Consider the following 18,691-nt stretch of genomic DNA (forward strand, 5'->3'; position numbering starts at 1 on the left):
TCTATCTATCTATCTATCTATCTATCTATCTATCTCACCCCAGTATCTCACCCAAGACCTTGCACTTGCAAGGCAGGTGCAGTCCACTGAGCTAAATCTCTGGCTCTGCTAGCTGATATTGTAAAATTATTAGCTCCCCAAACTGGCATGAATCTATTTTCTGTCTGGAAAAACTTACCAAGAACTGTTGGAAGAAGTGTTTCTTAGGACGGGTGCTGCCTCTGCCGCTTCTCTGCTGCCCATCCTGAGCCTCTTGAGTGTACATTTGTGCAAGTAGCCAGGGCTAATGACTGGCCAGAAAAATACAGGTTTGGCGGCAGAAAGATCTTGAGTCTCAGGCTTGTAAAATAAAATCTGGTCTTCAGGTGAAGGATGTTTTGGAATTAAGTTCTACATGCAACTTTAACATTTGAACTCGTGAAAAAAATGACCACACCCTGCCAAGCATTTGAATTGCTTTTTTTTCTTGTCAGTAGTAACTTAAACTAAACCTTCCCACCAAATTCTACTTTTTCCCAGCCAGAAATGTCCTTTAACAAAAATTAAGACCACTTTTACTGGGGAGGGATTCTGCCCTTGTGCTTCCCCATGATATCATCTGAGCTGCAAATGAGGACCACTTACTGCTTCATTTGGTCTTAATTAATTTCAATGGGGCCTGTTTTAAATGGGCCATGCCCTACCAGCTTCTGTAGTGTGTTATTTAGCTCAGCAGGAATGAAGTAGCTCTTTTAACTCACCAGGGTATGATGACCTCAGTGAGAGGAGCATTGTTAGCACTCTGTAAAAAAGCTATTTTCGAACCATGTTATTTAGAAGTCAGTGCTGTTCTTTGTTGCAAAAGAAGTTTTGCAAGAAAATGGCCTTTGTTCCTGATGAGTTCATCTGTAGTGGTTGGTAGGGCATATACTTTCAGTGAGATGCCACATCATGAGGAACCTGGTGCTTTTTGTAGGGAGGAGTGGCCAGAGGGTGGGTAGGGGCAGGGGCAGGGGCAGGAAGGAGCTCGAGCTGTTGGGAGAGAACGGAAAAGTCCTAACCAGCGGAGTCAGCAGAATCTACCCTTCATTTTAGCAGATGGTTTGGTTTCCCTATAGGTTTTGGGGTGCAATCTTAAAAACAAAGGCCTTGTCAAGATTTAGAAGAGATTTATATTGGCAGCCTTTTGGTGTGTAGGTGTATGTTTTCATGATCTTTGTAACTGCCCTTCTATAGGAGAAACCTACACCTACAACTGGCAGCTGATTACTCACCCTAAAGACTACAGTGGAGAAATGGAAGGGCAACATTCACAGTTCCTGAAACTATCTAAGGTGAATTTGCTTCCTTTCAACTGCCAGCTTTAGAAAGTTCACCATTTTCTAAAATGGATAATACAGAATTTTCTGTCCACACTTAAGTTGGGAACGACTTTCCAGAAGTGACTCCTCCAAAGTCTGACTGGCTGACATCCAGTGTTTGTTAGCGTATGATTCTCAAATTTTCATTTATGGTGAGAAGAATGTACCAGCATGGTAGTGATAGCCGAAAATACACACTAAACAGATTTGAAGGGTAGCATAAGGATTTTAGAATTTGGGAGATAAACTAGGATATTTGTAGCCACATGACTACGTATGTTGGCTCAGTCCCTTTGGGATTCAATGTAGTTATTAAGAGCCATAAAAATGTTCATATTCTTTGGCCTGGCAATCTCATTGATTTGTTCATTCAATTGCTATTCATTGTATACTGGTTACGTGGCTGCCATTTGGAATTAACTAGTGAGCTAATCATGTTAATGTCCAAGGACAGTAGTGTCTAGGTGACTCTGATAGGAAGCAAGTAATTATAGCACTCGATACACTAGTGCATGGGGTCACTGGAGGCTTGGGGAGGTAGATTTCTTAGAGTTTGCCTGCTTGGGTCATGAAAGGTGACTTCCTGGGTACTGGGTGGAGGGAGAATAACCCCAAGCAGAAGAAACAGCATGTCCGCTAGGCCAAAAATGGGGGAATTTTGGGGAAAAGAAACGATCCGTGTGGTTCACCCTGCCTAGACCTCAAATAGGACAAGAGCAGGGGCATAAGAGTTGGAGAGATGCAGGGGTAGACGGAAGACTCGTGTATACCACATTAAGGATTTGGAATCTTATGCAAAGGAACTAGGAAACCTTTGGAAGGTTTTAAGCAGGGGAAAGCATTCAGATTTTTAGATTAGAAAGCATACCTTGTATACATATTGGAAGAGGTAAAGCTCAAAATTGGAAGACCAATGAGGAATCTATAGAAAAATTTAGGTGGGAAATGATATTAAAGTAAAAAAGTTGAATCAATAAAATTAAATGAAAAATCACTGGTTGAGTTTATACTACATACTCGATTTTTACTCAATTTTTAAAAATTTTTATAACATTCTTAAGATATAAGTATTTATATCTGTTTACAAATGGCAAAACTAATAATTTAAAAAAGGAAGTAGTTTGGTCAAATTTAATAGTACTATTAATTGGTAGGTTTGAGCTTGGCATGGTGGCATAGGCCTGTAATCCCAGCTACTTGGGAGGCTGAGACAGGCAGATCACAAGTTTGAGGCCATTTTGAGCAACTTAGTGAGATCCTGTCTCAAAATAACAATGAAAAGGGCTGAGGATCTAGCCCAGTGTTAGAGCACTTGCCTAGCAGGTGTGACGCCGTGGGTTCCATCCCTATCACTTAAAAAAGAACTAGAGCTTTCCACCTCTAAGCCCATGCTTTAATAACTGCAATGATAAGTAGTCAAGAAATAAGATGATAGCAGAGTGGATGAAGTGGAGTGAGTGGGATTGAGAAATAGTGTGGAGGTCAACTTGATAAAATGTGATGGTTAAAAAGTTGGGGTGGGCTGGGAATAGAAGGTAAGAGAATTCTAGTTTTTTGACTTAAACATCTAGCTGGATAAAGATTGAAAGGAGGAGTATAGAAAGATCAGTGAGTTTGAGGGTTTGGGGCAGAGTAAGTTTGAGATAGCAGTGAGAGGTGAGTGAAATCGGTACTGTTAGGAGCTGGGAAAAGGGGCAGGAGACAAGTCTAGGATAGAGAGACAAATTTGCACATCAGCCTCAGATAATGATTGAAGCTGCACTCATAGATAAGATCAGTCAGGGAAAGTGGAGTGAAGAAATTAGCAGGTTGAGGTTGGAATCTCAGGGAATTGTTATGTAAGGGATGAAAGGAAACGGAAGGAAATCAGGTATGGGTAGAGAGGGGAAAGCCCAGGAAAACAAGCATGACAAGGAGAACGTGGTTAAAACTGCTACATGTAGTCAGTCGGTATTTAACCAAAGAAGATAGCAGAGAGAGAGAGAGAGAGAGAGAGAGAGAGAGAGAGAATATATTCATTTTTCTCAAAGATGTTCATGGTAGCATTAATCGTAATAGTAAAAATTTGAAAACAACCCAAGTAGCCTAAAATGTGGAAAGCTTAATTATTACACCTTTATTATTAATATACTCTTCTGTTGTCATTAAAATAATATTGCAAATATTTTATCATAATGGGAAAAGGGCTTGTGCTAAATGAAAAGAAGAAATAACAATAAAATGTGTGATATCTTGCATTTAGCTAGCTCCTCACAGGTAGGGTCACCATACTCCAAACAGGGCAGTGGCAGTGACTGCTACATGATTGGTTTTCAGTAAAAGTTTGTTGAATGAATGAACTATATAAAACTGTTTTTTGTATGTGGTCAAGAACTGGAAGGAAACAGAGAAATACGATGAGTTTGATATGTTAAAGAAGTGAAATTGTGGGTGATTTTGGTTTTCTTTCCCTTTTATATTGCGTTTATACATAGTAGAAATGGATCAGGAGGGGAAAATATTCAGATATTTGGGAACTATTTGGTATTTTTACAAGATGTTTTTCTTTGAGGAGATGATTATTTTAATTTCATAACTGTGAAGTAGGATGGTTGGGCCCTTAATGTTCTTTTCAGAAGAAAATGGGAGTACAGAGAGACTGAAATCCCTTCTGTTGTTCCAGAGGCAGCTAGTAATAAGATTCACATTAAAAGCTGTATTTCTTTTTAGTTTAACTCATCTTTAATCTCTTCAGCTAGTTTACATTTTCTGTTTTGAAATTAGCACAAGAAAAAAGTGCAAGATTCAGCATGAAAACTTCAGATATATGTTTTTCAAAAATACAATTTCTGCTCTTTTTGGTTGTCTAAAAGATCTTCTCTTGCTTCCGCAGCTGACTCCAGGCCTGTATGAGTTCAAAGTGATTGTAGATGGACAAAATGCCCATGGGGAAGGCCACGTGAATGTGACAGTAAAGCCAGGTATATGTTTCCAGTCCTGCTGTGTTCCATTTCTCTCTTTGCAAGACTCCTGAGGAGAGAGATCTGACTTTGAGGTTTTAGTTGCCCTTCTTTTTTGTGATGTATTTATTGGGCAATTCATAGTTCAGTGTAATAAAAGGTTATAGCAACAAAGTACATAATTGTTCCAAGTATTCTAGTTGAACCACTGGGCTGGACAGAGAAACATCAGTCACAGGTCCACAGTGCAGCATATTCAGAGCTGTAGCCTATTTACCCTCGGGCAGAACTTCTCCAGGTGGACTCTGCTGAGAAAGGACCATGTATTACAGTTAAGAGACATAAGGAAGCCAAGAATCCAAGAGAGAGAGAGAGAGAGAACAACTAGCCAAGTGCCCAGTCCTTTCTAATCTCTTTCCAAAGATGTGGACTTTGTTCACAAAATTCCTCACTTAAACTCTACTAATAGCGAAACTGGAAACCCAAATACATTGTTTTTCTTTTTAAATGGTAGATCATAGTGTAATATCAAGGTGTCTTGCTGTTTTCCAGAGAAATTTGGAAGAAGTTGGCGAGTGGCACATGTACTACCTCAGAGTAGTACTATTTTCTGTCTTTATTAGTAGTAGATTTTCTTTTCATTCCTTGAGCTTTGTAGCCAAGATAATCTTCTCACATCTGGTTAAGAAGTAACCAGCCAGACAGGCCCTATTTAAAAATAGGACCACTGGGGAGCCAGGCGTGGTGGCGCATGCCTGTAATCCCAGCACTCGGGAGGCTGAGGCAGGAGGATCACTGAGTTTGAGACCAGCCTGGGCTACATAGTGAGTTCCAGGTCGGTCTCACCTACACAGTTAGACTGTGTCTCAAAAAAAACCAAAAAAACAAAAAACAAAAAAAAAATGACCACTGGGCTGAGAATGTATCTCAGAGGTAAAGCACTTCCCTAGCATGAGTGACCCTGTATTCCATTGGACCAAGAAAATCAGAATCAAAGTTATTTGGTCATTTCTAAAAGAAAGGCCACTAGGGTTGCAGTTCATGGTCATTCGGGGCCACAGCAGTTTTTGACCTTCTCTTTCCTCAGCCATAGTCACCTCACACACAGTCAACTCAGGGATGGTTGAACAATCACTCCTTATCTTTTCAGCACAGTCTGTGTCCAGGGATGGTTTGCTTGCCAAGGTTATTATTGCACAAAGCTTGTTTGCTGTCCATCTCTAAGGCAGGCTGGTCTGAATGTAATCACGGGCTGCTATAGAATTTGTCACAAGGTAGATTAGATACACATGAGCATTAAAAGGATACGTGGGATGTGGTCTTGGGAATGGTGAGGATTGGAAGAGGCTTGTACATTCCCAGGTATCTTGTCTTGTGACTTTCCCCTCTGGCAAGCCTTCAAATACCAGTTATGTAATGGAAAGTGATTTGCAGTCTACTCAGATGCAGCCTACCCCTCCTATGACTTGTAAAGCTTCTCTCCAGATTCTTCTGGTTGCTGTCTTGTAGAGCCCCGGAAGAATCAGCCTCCTGTTGCTATTGTGTCACCTCAGTTCCAGGAGATCTCTCTGCCAACTACTTCTACAGTCATTGATGGCAGCCGTGAGTATTGTCCAGGTTCATTGTTACGGAGAACACTTGCTGTGTATTCCCATAGAAACTCTGGCAGAATATTTAGGGCCAGCAATGTCTGCATTCTGCTTAGGCCAATCTTTGTGACTGTTAGGGGAAGCCTGGCAACCTGAAGCATCTGATTAGGAAGTAACCAGCCAGACAGGCCCTATTTAAAAATCCCATGTAATTTGAAGCAATATTTCTGCTGTCAAATGGTAAGAAGGTGAGATTATGCATCTATTTAGAATTATGTTAGTTGAAACTGGCTGATTTTCAGATTTGCTTCAATAGGGTTTCTTTTCTTGGTTGTAGTAACCAATTTCCTTGCAATCATGACAAGATAAAGAAACAGCTAAGAGGCCTGGCCTAGAAGCTCTCACCCAGGCCTAACCACCTAACAAGATTGTTGTCGGCCACCTGCTGGAGAGACTCAGCAGTCTTCCTCCACACCCGCCTGGCTCGCTAACATTTTCCTCTTCAGTGTAGTGTCGCCTGAGGAGTGGTGGGAGATGATTTCTGAGCTTTGTGTGTACAGGAGAGTTCAGGCCCGTCCTCTCACCAGAATTTGTGTTGTTTTGTTTTTGAAGTCAATTAAAGCCCCATTATTTTGACTGTCTTGGTACTGACAGTTTTCGTCAGAGGCAGTCATTGCTTCTGAGAGGCAGGGGACTGGTAAGAGGAGTAGGAGAACAGCAGGCCAGCATGGAAGAGAGAACAGAAAGAAGCACCTGTCAGAGGAAATGATAGCGTTCACGTGGCACTGTGTTACTTTATAGTCTGGAGTAGGCCAAAGACAAATAATATGTAAAGATGTACAGTGAAAAGAACCGTACCATCCCTTTCAACTGTCCAGTTTTCTTCCAGACAACCAGTGGTATTGTCTATATGTCCTTCCAAAGATAGATCATGCATATGTAGAAAACACATTATATAGTATTTGTCCCCCTTGTTTATACAGACAGCAGTATTACGTGGATTTGTGTGCAGTATATTTTTTCTGTGTTAGAGAATTTTTCTGAATTGATACATGAAATGTTTATTCACCGTTGTGATGATTACAAAGCATTCCATTATATGGATGTATAATTTATTATATACTTGTTTTTTATCTCATAGATTTGAAAGTGGTATTGCAAATGTAATTTTGATTTTTATTTCTTTTTGTGAAGTTGGGTATGTTTGTATGTGTTTATTGATTTTCTTTTTTTTATACAGTTTAACAAGAGGTTTCATATGGTGGCATCCTTGGAAGACCACACAGTGAAATATTCATAGACAGGCAGAATGTGTCAGTATTTCTAGGGAAGAAACATTCTAGGGAGAGTCTTGTAATTTCCTGAAATTTCCCTGGCTTTGACTCTCTAGACAGTTGCTTTGGTTTGGGAAATAAATTGCATAAGTGTTGGGACCTAGCCATTCTCATGTTATAACTGATGTTCTTTGTGGTTCAGAAAGCACTGATGATGATAAAATTGTCCAGTACCATTGGGAGGAACTTAAGGGGCCTCTGAGAGAAGAGAAGATTTCTGAAGATACAGCCATATTAAAACTAAGCAAGCTTGTTCCCGGGAACTACACCTTCAGGTAAATTTGAATTCAGCTTCAGGTTGACCACAGTGTGCACCCGCCATGGTTTTACCTGCTTGACGGAGGGACTCTGACCAATGTCAGTTCATTGTGGAATTGCTTAGTCATGCACCCTTTGTTCCACTGGTTTCCCAATTCGTGTCTGTCTTGTGATCACTCTAGTGGTAGCTTTGTAGAACATGATCCTTGCCTGGTAGATCAGGACCTACCACACTTTGTATTTCTCAGAGCCTTACTTGGGAGATCTCCAAACATCTTCTAGGATCTCTGAATTGAGTGAAAGGACCCATCTTCTTTGCATTTTCTCAGGTAAAATCTAGATGAAACTTTCTCCCATATTGTTTCTTCCCTTTGGGAAATGTTTCTACCCTTAGTGTGCTTCAAAAATCTGTACTTTTTGGGCCGGGGATTTAGCTCAGCGATTCGGTGGCCTGCCTCGCAAGGACCCAAGTTCAATCCCCAGTACCACCAAAAAAAAAAAAAAAAAATGTACTTTTGAATAGTGGCTTATTTGAATATGATTTATAGGATCTTTAGTGGGAGTTTTTAGAGAACTTGATTAAAGAAAGTGCTCTGGGAAGCTAGTTTCAACATTTTAGAATGTGCTTCATAAGGCTTTAAGGCTAAATAGTGTAATCCTTGTATTTATATAATTCCTTTCATGTTACAAAGTTCTTATACATTAATATATAGAGGCAATACTGTCCTCATTGTATAGCTGGAGGAATGAAGCTGCTTGTGTTTAATGACCTCTGCGATCCCACAGAAGTTAAAACAGTTCTCCTGACCCTCAAATCAGGCCTCATTCTACTTCACTCCTTCACTTGATCCACATAGATTCTGTTTATGCTTCCTTGAGTGCCTTTCTCAAGCTGTTGAAATTCTACCATCCTTAAAGACTTGCCTGATTTTCCATGAAACCCTACAAGACCTCTCTAGGAGGAAAGACTATGACTCCCTCTTTCCTGTTGTGCTCCATGCCTCACTGACACCTCCCATAGTGTGGCGCTTATTCATGGGTGTCTGTCTTTCTGTGGAACTGAGACTCATCAGGCTTTGGATATTGCTGAGAACACAGATTAGGAGTGTTTCAGCACAACCTTTCCATAGACATCAGTATGCAAGTTCTGATTGGCAGCATTCTCCCCAACTCAAGGCTTGAAGTGAATGGAAGTAGCTTCCCATCCAGTAAGATCGGAGCCTTCTCATTGGTTTAAAATGAAAATTTGAGTTGATTTTTTTCTTAGACATCTAATATGGGAAGTTTTCTGCTTACAAAATTTAGTCTAGGCTGAGTTGATCCTTTTTTTTTAAAAAAAAAATGTGAGAATAAGAGCTGATATTTCTTGAACATTTACTATATGCTGGGTACTGTTCTGAGCTCTTTGCTTGTGGCAGCTCATATAATCCTATGATTACTCTTATTCTACAGATTAGGAAACTTGGGCTCTTAGAGGTTAAATAATTTGTCAGATAACTGTCTGACTTCAGAGTCTGAGTTTTTAAACATAAGGAGTTGGGCAGAGCGGCGCAGGCCTGTGATCCCTGTACTCGGAGGCAGGGGAATAGCTGTGGCCTGGACATAGAGTTCAAGGCCAACCTGAACTACATAGTGAGGCCCTGTCTCAAAACAGGCAGACAAACCAAAACAAAACACCCCCTACACACAAATTGTAGTCAATGTAGGCCTACAATTTGTTGGGTGGCTAGAATACTGTACTGGATCAATTCTTTTTTTCCAGTCCTCTTTTTTTTAAAGATTTTAATCTGTGACATGATCGAATTGGATTGCATTTGCTGCAAGGTCTAATCTGGTTGTAGTTCTCTTACCACCTCCTTTCACCTGCTTTTGTATGGCAGTAGTCTCTTCCTAGCCCTGTAGTCAGCTCCTGTTTGGCTTCAGGACTCTTTGGGATGAAAGAGCAGTGGACAGCTGTCATTTTCTGTTAACTCACTCCTGCACTGGCACTTGAGACAAGTGGGGTATGTTAATGATGACACAGGGACGGGGGAAAAGTGAGAACCGAGACCTGTCGTGTAAAGGTACAAGATCCCAATGATGAATGTAACTGTACTGTGTACCTAAAATGTACCAATAAACTCAATTTAAAAAATGATAAAAACAACATACCTGGAGAAATAACAGGGAAACTAGAAAAGAGGCAAAACACCTGTGATTTTCTTTTTCCAGTATTTTCAGATTCGTACATGTGTGTGTGTCAGGGCTATGTGCATTTTCCCTAAGGCCCTAATAATATCTCCTTCAGACCACAGGAGAAAGGAAGGTTATAGATAAAACTCCACAGATGTCTGGCCCTCTCTGAGTCTGGTGGTGAAATTTAAACAAACTGCATGTCTTTTCTGTGCCTTTCCTGTCAGGGAAATGGAATCATCCCAAACCTCCTTGCTTGCTTATGTTCACATTCTGAGGTGGCATGAGAAGCTTTAGGCTGTTCAGCTGGAAGGCATCATTTAGGTAAAATCCTGTTCTTATAAAAGAACATTTTTTTCTCTTGCAAATCCTGTTTTTCACTGGCACAAACTGTGGGCCTGTTGCGTAGGAGAATTCATTTCTATCTCAAGCTCCTGCCTAACCGGAGCCAGCACTCCTGGTCCGTCCCAGGGGCTGGGTACCCAGGTTACCCACCCTTGTGATATGCAGACAGCTGAAATGCATCATGGGGGCCACCTGCTGCAGACAGTGTGTTCTTTGTAGCATGGCATCTTGGAACTCCATGAAACCAGGGGCCAGGGGTTCTCTTCTTGAGATTGGGCTTGTATCTTGGCTCACAGTGTTATGCTGGGCAGATGACTTGGAATGCCTCCTGCAGACTGACTGTGTATATACTCTCTGTGGCTGTTATAAAAGGTCTCAGCATACAGGTGAGCATGGGCTGCAGAGCAAACTGGTGCTGGGTGTTTATTGTCTGCATTCAGATCCTGAGTCTGCTGTTGTCAAGCTGTGTGACCTTGGGCAGGTTATCCTGCTTCTTTGCCTCAGTTTCCTCCTATTGTAAGGAGTAAGATGAAGATACTACTGTACAGAGCTATTCTGTGGATTTAGTGAGCTACAAAGCATTTGGAACAGTGCCTGGCACATAGTAAGCCTTCAATCAGTGTTGTCTTCTGGTGTTACTCTCTACTTTTCTAAGGAGAATGGGTAAGAGTGGGTGATCCTGTTACCCTGCTATTTCTCTAGTCTCGATTTTCAGTCCTCTAGCTTTATTCCTCTTCTCTAAACCCATCTGTTTGTTGCTCTGCTCTCTCTATCTTGATAGCTTGACTGTAGTAGACTCTGATGGAGCTACCAACTCCACCACTGCAAACCTGACTGTGAACAAAGCTGTGGACTACCCCCCTGTGGCCAACGCAGGCCCCAACCAAGTGATCACCCTGCCACAAAACTCCATCACCCTGTTTGGAAACCAGAGCACCGATGACCATGGTATCACCAGCTATGAGTGGTCTCTCAGCCCAAATAGCAAAGGAAAAGTGGTGGAGATGCAGGTAGGAGGGAGTGTTTCATGGCTTCTTTTTCTCAGGGGACATATTGCTGCTGGATTGGGTCACCCATCCAGGGTTTATTTCTGTTCCACTTTAATCACTAAAGTCAGATTTGTGCATCTAGATTTTTTAAAAATCCAAAAACAAATCCAGGAAGATTTAGGGGCCTGGAGCCTTTGATTAATGGGGTAGCAACAATTTTTTTTCCCCCAGTACTGGGGACCAAGGGACATTCTACTACTGAGCTACATCTCTACTTTACCCCCATTTTTTTCTTTTCTTCTTACTTCAAGACAGAGTCTCACTAAGTTGCCCAGACTGGGCTTGAACTTGTAATCCTCCTGCCTCAGCCTTCCAAGAAGCTGGGATTACAGTTGTGTGCCACAATGCCTGGCTCAAGCAACAATCTTTTTCTTAAACCTTTAGTATTAGAAGAAAAGGTTGGATGAGAAGTACAGTTGCTCTTGCTGACTAAAGCCTGAGTGCAGGGTCCTCTGCTCTTTGGTTCCAGCTGGACATTTCCATGTGGAAGTGTGGTCTCACCGTCACCTACTAGTCCAGCTTTTTAAAAGCAGTCAGAGCTTGGTAACTATGTGAAATTTCCAAATTTTTAGACACTGGTTTTTTTTTTGTTTGTTTGTTTTTTGAGACAGGGCCTCACTGTGTAGTTGAGACTGACCTGGAACTCACTGTGTAGCCCAGGCTGGTCTCGAACTCACAGCGATCCTCCTGCCTCAACCTCCAGAGTGCTGGGATTACAGGCATGCGCCACCACGCCCGGCTAGACTACCAGTTTTTGCCTAATGTTCTACAGGAAGTTCTTGCATTGGAAATTTGCCCTAAATTATTTATAATGTTCCTTCTGATTCCCAGGATTCTGTTTCTAGATGTGAGGCAGGACTTAAAGCTCACAGTATACCTGGACTCAGTTCATTTAGTGTGTTAGAATCCTCCGCTGCTGTAGAATCTGTTAGCAAGATGTCTCATCTTGTCTGATTCAGCAGTCATTAGTTACGCTGAACGGGGCAGTAATAGCCCAACTAATTTAGGTTTAGAAAACTGATATAATAATTTCTGCCAGAGTAGGATTTACTGTGGGATGTTGGTATTCTGCAAGTCCACTTTTCCACCTCTTACTTTCCGTATGTAGGGTGTAAGAACGCCAACCCTACAGCTCTCTGCAATGCAAGAAGGAGACTATACCTACGAACTCACAGTGACCGACACAATAGGACAGCAGGCCACTGCTCAAGTGACTGTTATTGTGCAGCCTGGTAAGTTCCCTCCTTGGGGATCAGGCTCTTCTAATGGCTGTTCCCTTTAACTTCGGGGATAGGCGGGTTTGGGTTCTGAGCTGTATGAGAGTAGAAACAGAAGGCACCAAGCTCTACAGCCTCTGAGAATAACTTCTTTCATCTGTTCCCCTTGTGCTTTCTCCTTAGCTAGAGATTCCAAGCCTTAGGTTGTGCCCTTTCCTTGGCTAGTTATCAACCTAGGAGATGGAACCTATGTCAACTCAAATCTTACGCTGTATTTTTTTTTTTGTACCAGGGATTGAACTCAGGACCTTATGCTTATGAGGCAGGTGGCAGCACCACTGAGCTAAATCCCCGGCCCTCTTACTGTGTTTTTTAAGGGCCAGCTTAAAACCCACTTCCTTAGGAAAGTCCTGTCTTTTCACTCAAGCCCTACAGAATTAGATTTCACATTTAGCATGGCATTTAGCATGTTATAATACATCCCTGTGTTCTATTATGTTTCTTTCAGAATTGTTTGATATACAGCTGGGTGTGGTGGCACATACCTGTAATCTCAGCACTTGGGGAAGTTCAAGCCCGGCCTGGCAACTCATTGACTTAGGGAGACCCTGTCTCAAAGCTAAAAAAAAATTAAAAGGTCTGAGCATGTAGCTCAGTATAAAGGCCCTGAGTTCAGTCCCCAGCACCAAGAAGAAAAAAAAAATTGTTTGGTATTTTTCAAGTTCTGCTGTATTCATTGTGAGCTCCCTGCTGGAATCCATCTCTCCCACGCATCTGGCAGAGCAGTGGGCTCAGGGGCAGAGTTCCTGTGGCTACCAGAACAGATGCCCCATTGTGTCCTCTCCATTTCTACATGGAGTGGTTGCTTTTGACCTCTGTCTCTCTCTCTCTAGAAAACAACAAGCCTCCCCAGGCAGATGCAGGCCCAGATAAAGAGCTGATCCTGCCCGTGGACAGCACAACACTGGACGGCAGCAAGAGCTCAGATGACCAGAGAATCATCTCCTATCTCTGGGAAAAGACACAGTGGGTGTTGTTGACACAGAACTCAATCTTTGCAAGGCTCTAGGCCAATGATGACGAACCTTTTAGAGCTTTCAGTGATACAAACGGCCCGCTGCAGCACACCTGCCATGGGTTTACCACCACTGCTAGGCCTTGGAATAGCAAGAGTTTAAGAGTTGACTTGCTCTTACTGGCTTATCCAGGAGGATGATTGATAAAGAAATGTTTACAACCCCAAGCTTTAATTTAGGAAAATGATTCTATAAATAGTTTTTGTAAGAAAAGAGGAATGCTTACTATCAGCTCCCAGGTAGCACTGCTTTTTCAGGTACGGTCCACCTGCTGAAATGCGTAGTTTAATTACACAGGAGGGGTGAGCTCTGAGGTAATGGAGCAGAAAAATACTGTTGCTCAGAATAAACTGGATGGGGCTGGTGAGGGGGGCGCAGGGCAAGCAGTTACTATGAGGAATTGAAAATTCATCTATGAAATGAAAGTATTACTTTCTTATTGTTTCCTACAAAACACTATTTACCAATTACGATAGCTAGAGGCCAGAGGCTATAGCCAGAACTATGCTAATTAACTGAAATTATCTAATTGAATCACTTCTGGTCTCAGTTTCTTTCAGCTCCTGTTTAAAGGATAGCAAATTGAACTCAGATTATGTGCAGGACCCCTCTGGGAGCAAAAGAATCCCAGTGAAGAGTTAAAAGCATTCTCAGTTTTCTATGGAAATAGAACAGACTGGGTTTTGGGGTTTTCAGATACACACACATGCACACACTTGTTTTTTTATTACTAGGGCATCAGAGATTTGTGGGAAAGGGTTTTAATTTTACTGTAGAAACTATTGAGTTTGCTGAGTTGGATGCTAGAAATTTTTCTCTCTGCTCTTCTGTCTTCTGGAGAACCGATCTTCAGCTCCCTATGTCTTCCTTGTAACCGTTTATTGAGCGCAGGCCTAATAAACTTTTGAGCTCAGTTTTCTTAGTGCTGGCAAAGAGATAATGCTTAGCAGAGCTTCTTGGATGAGAATCCGTTTCAGGAGAGGATACCAAAGCCAGAGATGGTAAGACTAAGAAGGAGAACAACACAGAGCGGACTCGGGCCTGCAGGGGTCTGTGCTTGTCCTGGTTGGAAGGCGAGTGAGGCTCCTTGGCCGGGCACAGCCCTGGGCCTGGATGTCGGCAGGCAGCCGCCTTCCTGCTGCAGCGGCTCCCTGGGCACAGGGAGCCCCCCACCCCATGTGGTACCCTGCTCCGCTGTGGGCCTGTGTAGGAGCTGGAGGGATCTTCAGGGATAGCTGCAGAGATGATGGCTTTGTCGTGGAGCCCCTCTGCCACCTTGCCCCATTTTATCGCTTTGACTTTTCACCAGGAGGGCTTTGGGCGTGTGATTAAGAAATGCATTTTACATCTTTGCTGGCAAGAGCCGAACCAACTAGTGGGCCAGAAACGCTTCTCAGAAACTCACCCTGAAGTGACTCTTTGATCACAGACCTGCTCAGAGAACTTTATTCCTTTTACAAAGTGGAACAAGAGTTTGGATGTTCTAGAAGCTCGTATAAGAATAAGCCTAGAAGTGTTTGAAAGCTGGTGAGTGGAATTTTCTGACCAGCAGGTAGCCTGCATTTTGGGGCCAAGTGGCACTTTGTCCAAATGGAATATTTTTGGGTTTTTATTTATTTATTTTTTCAAATGGAATATTTTTAAACATGTCCTATCAAGATCTGGGAAACAATTGTTCATGTCTTAGCTGAGGTCATCATTGTTCCCTGCTGCTGTGTTAGAGACAGGAGAGCAGCAGACGGGTACAACTCCACCCTCTCTTTGTCCAGGGGACCCGATGGGGTGCAACTGGAGAATGCTAATAGAAGTGTCGCCACTGTGACTGGGCTGCAAGTTGGGACCTACGTGTTCACCTTGACTGTCAAAGATGAGAGGAATCTGCAAAGCCAGAGCTCTGTGAATGTTATTGTCAAAGAAGGTACCACCCTGCTTTGGGTTTGTACAGCAGCCTCTTTGGTCGGTTAGCTGAGGAACATGCCACGTTCTGCTGGCTGCAGAGGGTTATCAGAGGAGGTAGGGAGGAAGGCTGGGGTTAGGGCAACGGTTGCTTTTCACAGCGACCTCTAATTACGAGTGACTGTGAGGTGAATCTTAACCTCCCTCCCTCTCCTTCCTGTGCCCACCCACCTTCTACTTGCTTCCTTCCTCCTTTCCTTCCTCCCCACCTTCCTCTCTTTCTTCCTCCCATAATCCTCCCCTTCTTCCCTCCCTCCCTCTCTCCGTTTCTCCCTTCCATCTCAAATGAAAAAATTAAGGCTTTTTTTTCTTTATATCTTGATTTTACTTCTCTGCTCTGAAGACCTAGGGTTTGTGACTCTCCTGCTAGCTACAGTGACATCTGCTGTCCGGCCTTAGAATGACTTCACTGCACGCAGCTTTCTGTGCTTATCTTGTGAGCCTACAGATGAGGCCAACCTGAGGCCAGGCGTTGATGGGCCTGGCCCTGGTTTGTGGGCACAGTGACCAGTGAGACCGTGGGAGAGGCCCTAAGCTGATAGTAGGAAAACTGTGAGATATGCAGGTGATGTCCTGATACGGTCTACTGTGCTGAATAAATACTGAATTACACCCTGCAAATGAAGCTCAGGGTCTGAGAGGTCTTTCCCCCTTTTCTCTTGTAAAGTACCAAAGGAGGAATAGAAGAGATAGTCAGAGAATATCATTTTAAGACATTTTAAAGAAGAATTTGTGATGGTAGCTGGGGGTAGCTTGAAGCTCAAGGCTTTAAGCTCTTAAGGCCTTTGTTTCCATTCACCGTCTCCCTCCGAAGCTGAGAACCGGCTTCCTTCAGGAAGGCTGCTGTGGGACTGTGAGACTGTCGGGGGAGGACGCTTGTTCTCTGCTGTCCAGTGTCAGGAGAATGTATGTGTGGGTGGGACTGCAGCCTCGGCTGTACTTTCCTGGCGGCTGTATAGCTGCCTGCTTGGTTGCTTGGACAGGCATTGGAGCAGCTCTCCCTGATGATCTCAGTGTTTGCCACAAGCATCATGAAGTAGCATTCCTTCTTTTCCAAAATGTCACTCTGTCCCATGTGTCTAATTTTTTTTTTGGCTAGAAATGAACAAACCACCTGTAGCCAGAATAACTGGAAATGTGGTGATTACCTTGCCCACGAACACAGCAGAGCTGGATGGTTCCAAGTCCTCAGATGACAAGGGAATAACCAGCTACCTCTGGACTCGAGATGAAGGGAGTCCGGCAGCAGGGGTGAGTGTGCTGGGAGCTGGAGAGACACACAGGGTCTAAAGTCTTGGGTTGGGTAAAGAAAAGGAACTTACACTTCAGTATCTGTTTTATCCAGGGAACCAACCTTAGTTTAACCCTGAAATCCAGGGAGGCTAAGTGATTTACTTGGTCACTCCCTGAGCTAGTGTGGCACAGAATGGGTTTCTGTCCCTTGATCCTAGCAACTGTGGCCCCCAGTACTCTTATGGGTCAGAAAAAGGGGAAAGTTGAAACTGTGGCAGAAACAGCAGCTGACTCCAAGAGTGGTGTGATGCTTTGTTTTGCAACATGACCGTTTGTCAATCTTACAGGAGGTGTTAAATCACTCTGACCACCACTCTGTCCTCTTCCTTTCCAACTTGGTCGAGGGAACCTACACATTTCACCTGAAAGTGACAGATGCAAAGGGTGACAGTGACACAGACCGGGCCACAGTGGAGGTGAAACCCGGTGAGTTCACTTAAGACTGAGTGGAACTGCCAGATTGGGCTGTGAAGACCTCTATCCTGAGTGCTTCCCCCATAGCATGGACCAAGCCAGATGGCAAGTCCAGCTTTTAAAAAATCTTAGCAACCTCACGCTGAGACAGCCTGGTCCAATAGCACCCCTTGGACTACGCAGGGAGGTAGACCTCCCCTGCTTATCTCAGATGATGAAACCGAAACTCAGAGAGGGAAGGGCTTGCTCAGTGTCACACAGCAGTTGTGTCAGAGCCAGCTTTTGTGTCCCCAATCCAGCATTTCCTCCTCCACTTGTGACTGAAGAGAGAGGGCTCGGGTGCACTGGGAATCTGAGGCCAAGAATAGCTTGAGTCATGATGTCTCATCAGCACCCAGATGCAGAAAACAATTTATTTTTATAAGTTGAGCCTCAGGCTTTATCTGACAACCCTGGGAAGGTAAAGTAACCGGAGTGCTGTATATTTTTCAGATTTTTCAGGAAGAAAATTTCCTTCCTAAATAGAATGATGTTTTGTTTTGCTGGGAGGCTAATTTGGTGCTAAGAAAGAACTGAGTATGCAGGTGGGGAGGAGCTTTAAAACCCCCATGCTTCTGAGGAGCTGGTATTAACTTTAAGCTAATCATCCATTACCTGGCCAAGTCCATGGAAGTCTTAGGCAGGAAGGGATCCCAGAAGGACTTTCAGTCCTCACCCTGCTTCTAGGAAGGACAAGAGCTAAGACACCAGAGTCTCTGCTGTGTCTAAAATCGGATCCCAGATAGTCCACGAGTTATGTAATCATCCAACAGAACAGGCCAGGAGTACATCCAACTGTATGGGTCAGGGATTCTGAGCAATGACTTTCAACTTCCCGATGTGGAACGATCTTTAGGGCATATTCAGAAGTAAAGCATGAATGGTGTCCTCATTCTAGAGCTATGAAGAGTGCAGCTGTGAGGTTGCTCTAAGGAAACCCTCACATCTTGGCTGCCTAGGCTCTTTGTGTTTACTGTTTTTAAGCCCACAAGGATGGACACATTCTGTTAATGGTAAGATGGTTGAGGTGAATGTTTTCCTCCCACTGTCTTAGACAACGTACAGTAGGTCAGTGAGAATCAGATGGGAGCCAGGAGAGGCTCTTGACACCCCCACCTTCCCTGGGGAGCTCGACATTCCCAGACAGAGGCTTTTATAACAGAGGCTGCAGCACTCTCTCTTCCCTGTCCCTTCACTAAGCCCCACTACCTGCTGCTTCAGCCTCATCCCTAGTTCATGTGTGGCACTTCCCGTGCTGGTCTAAAGCTTTCTAAGCCAGCTCCACTTGCCTTATCATCAGGAATCACCGTCATCCCATTTGAAGGAGGTCTCAGTGCTGTCTCCTTTCCCTCCTGTGCCAAAGCAAATGCACTGTGGCAGGTCTGTGTTAACTCTCCTGCTTCTAAAGCCATTACTGATCCACGTGCTTTCCAGATCCCAGGAAAAACAACCTGGTGGAGATCATCTTGGATGTCAGCGTCAGTCAGCTAACTGAGAGGCTGAAGGGGATGTTCATCCGCCAGATTGGGGTCCTCCTGGGGGTGCTGGATTCCGACATCATTGTGCAAAAGATTCAGCCGTACACGGAGCAGAGGTAGCTGGGCAACAAATGGGGGGAGAGAAGGACAGACCAGGGGCCTCTGGGCTTCTTGACTGAGCGGAGAAATAGT

At 43.6% G+C, this 18,691-nt stretch overlaps 1 protein-coding gene across 5 annotated transcripts in view; it reads left to right on the forward strand.

The window, feature by feature from the left end:
• The window catches only part of Kiaa0319l (KIAA0319 like), a 136,015-nt gene that overhangs the window by 71,568 nt on the left and 45,756 nt on the right, over window positions 1–18,691 (forward strand). For all 5 annotated transcript variants that reach the window (XM_033767711.1, XM_033767708.1, XM_033767709.1 and 2 more), the window contains exons 6-16: window positions 1,216–1,313; window positions 4,213–4,300; window positions 5,789–5,881; window positions 7,345–7,477; window positions 10,759–10,987; window positions 12,135–12,258; window positions 13,137–13,269; window positions 15,089–15,237; window positions 16,375–16,526; window positions 16,856–16,994; window positions 18,456–18,615. In XM_033767711.1, coding sequence (XP_033623602.1) covers window positions 1,216–1,313; window positions 4,213–4,300; window positions 5,789–5,881; window positions 7,345–7,477; window positions 10,759–10,987; window positions 12,135–12,258; window positions 13,137–13,269; window positions 15,089–15,237; window positions 16,375–16,526; window positions 16,856–16,994; window positions 18,456–18,615 — 1,498 coding nt within the window. The remainder of the gene's footprint in view (window positions 1–1,215; window positions 1,314–4,212; window positions 4,301–5,788; window positions 5,882–7,344; window positions 7,478–10,758; window positions 10,988–12,134; window positions 12,259–13,136; window positions 13,270–15,088; window positions 15,238–16,374; window positions 16,527–16,855; window positions 16,995–18,455; window positions 18,616–18,691) is intronic.

This window comes from Fukomys damarensis, unplaced genomic scaffold (assembly GCF_012274545.1).
Source record: "Fukomys damarensis isolate Sample0158 unplaced genomic scaffold, DMR_v1.0_HiC HiC_scaffold_23, whole genome shotgun sequence".
In the NCBI taxonomy this organism is placed as follows: Eukaryota; Metazoa; Chordata; class Mammalia; order Rodentia; family Bathyergidae; genus Fukomys; species Fukomys damarensis.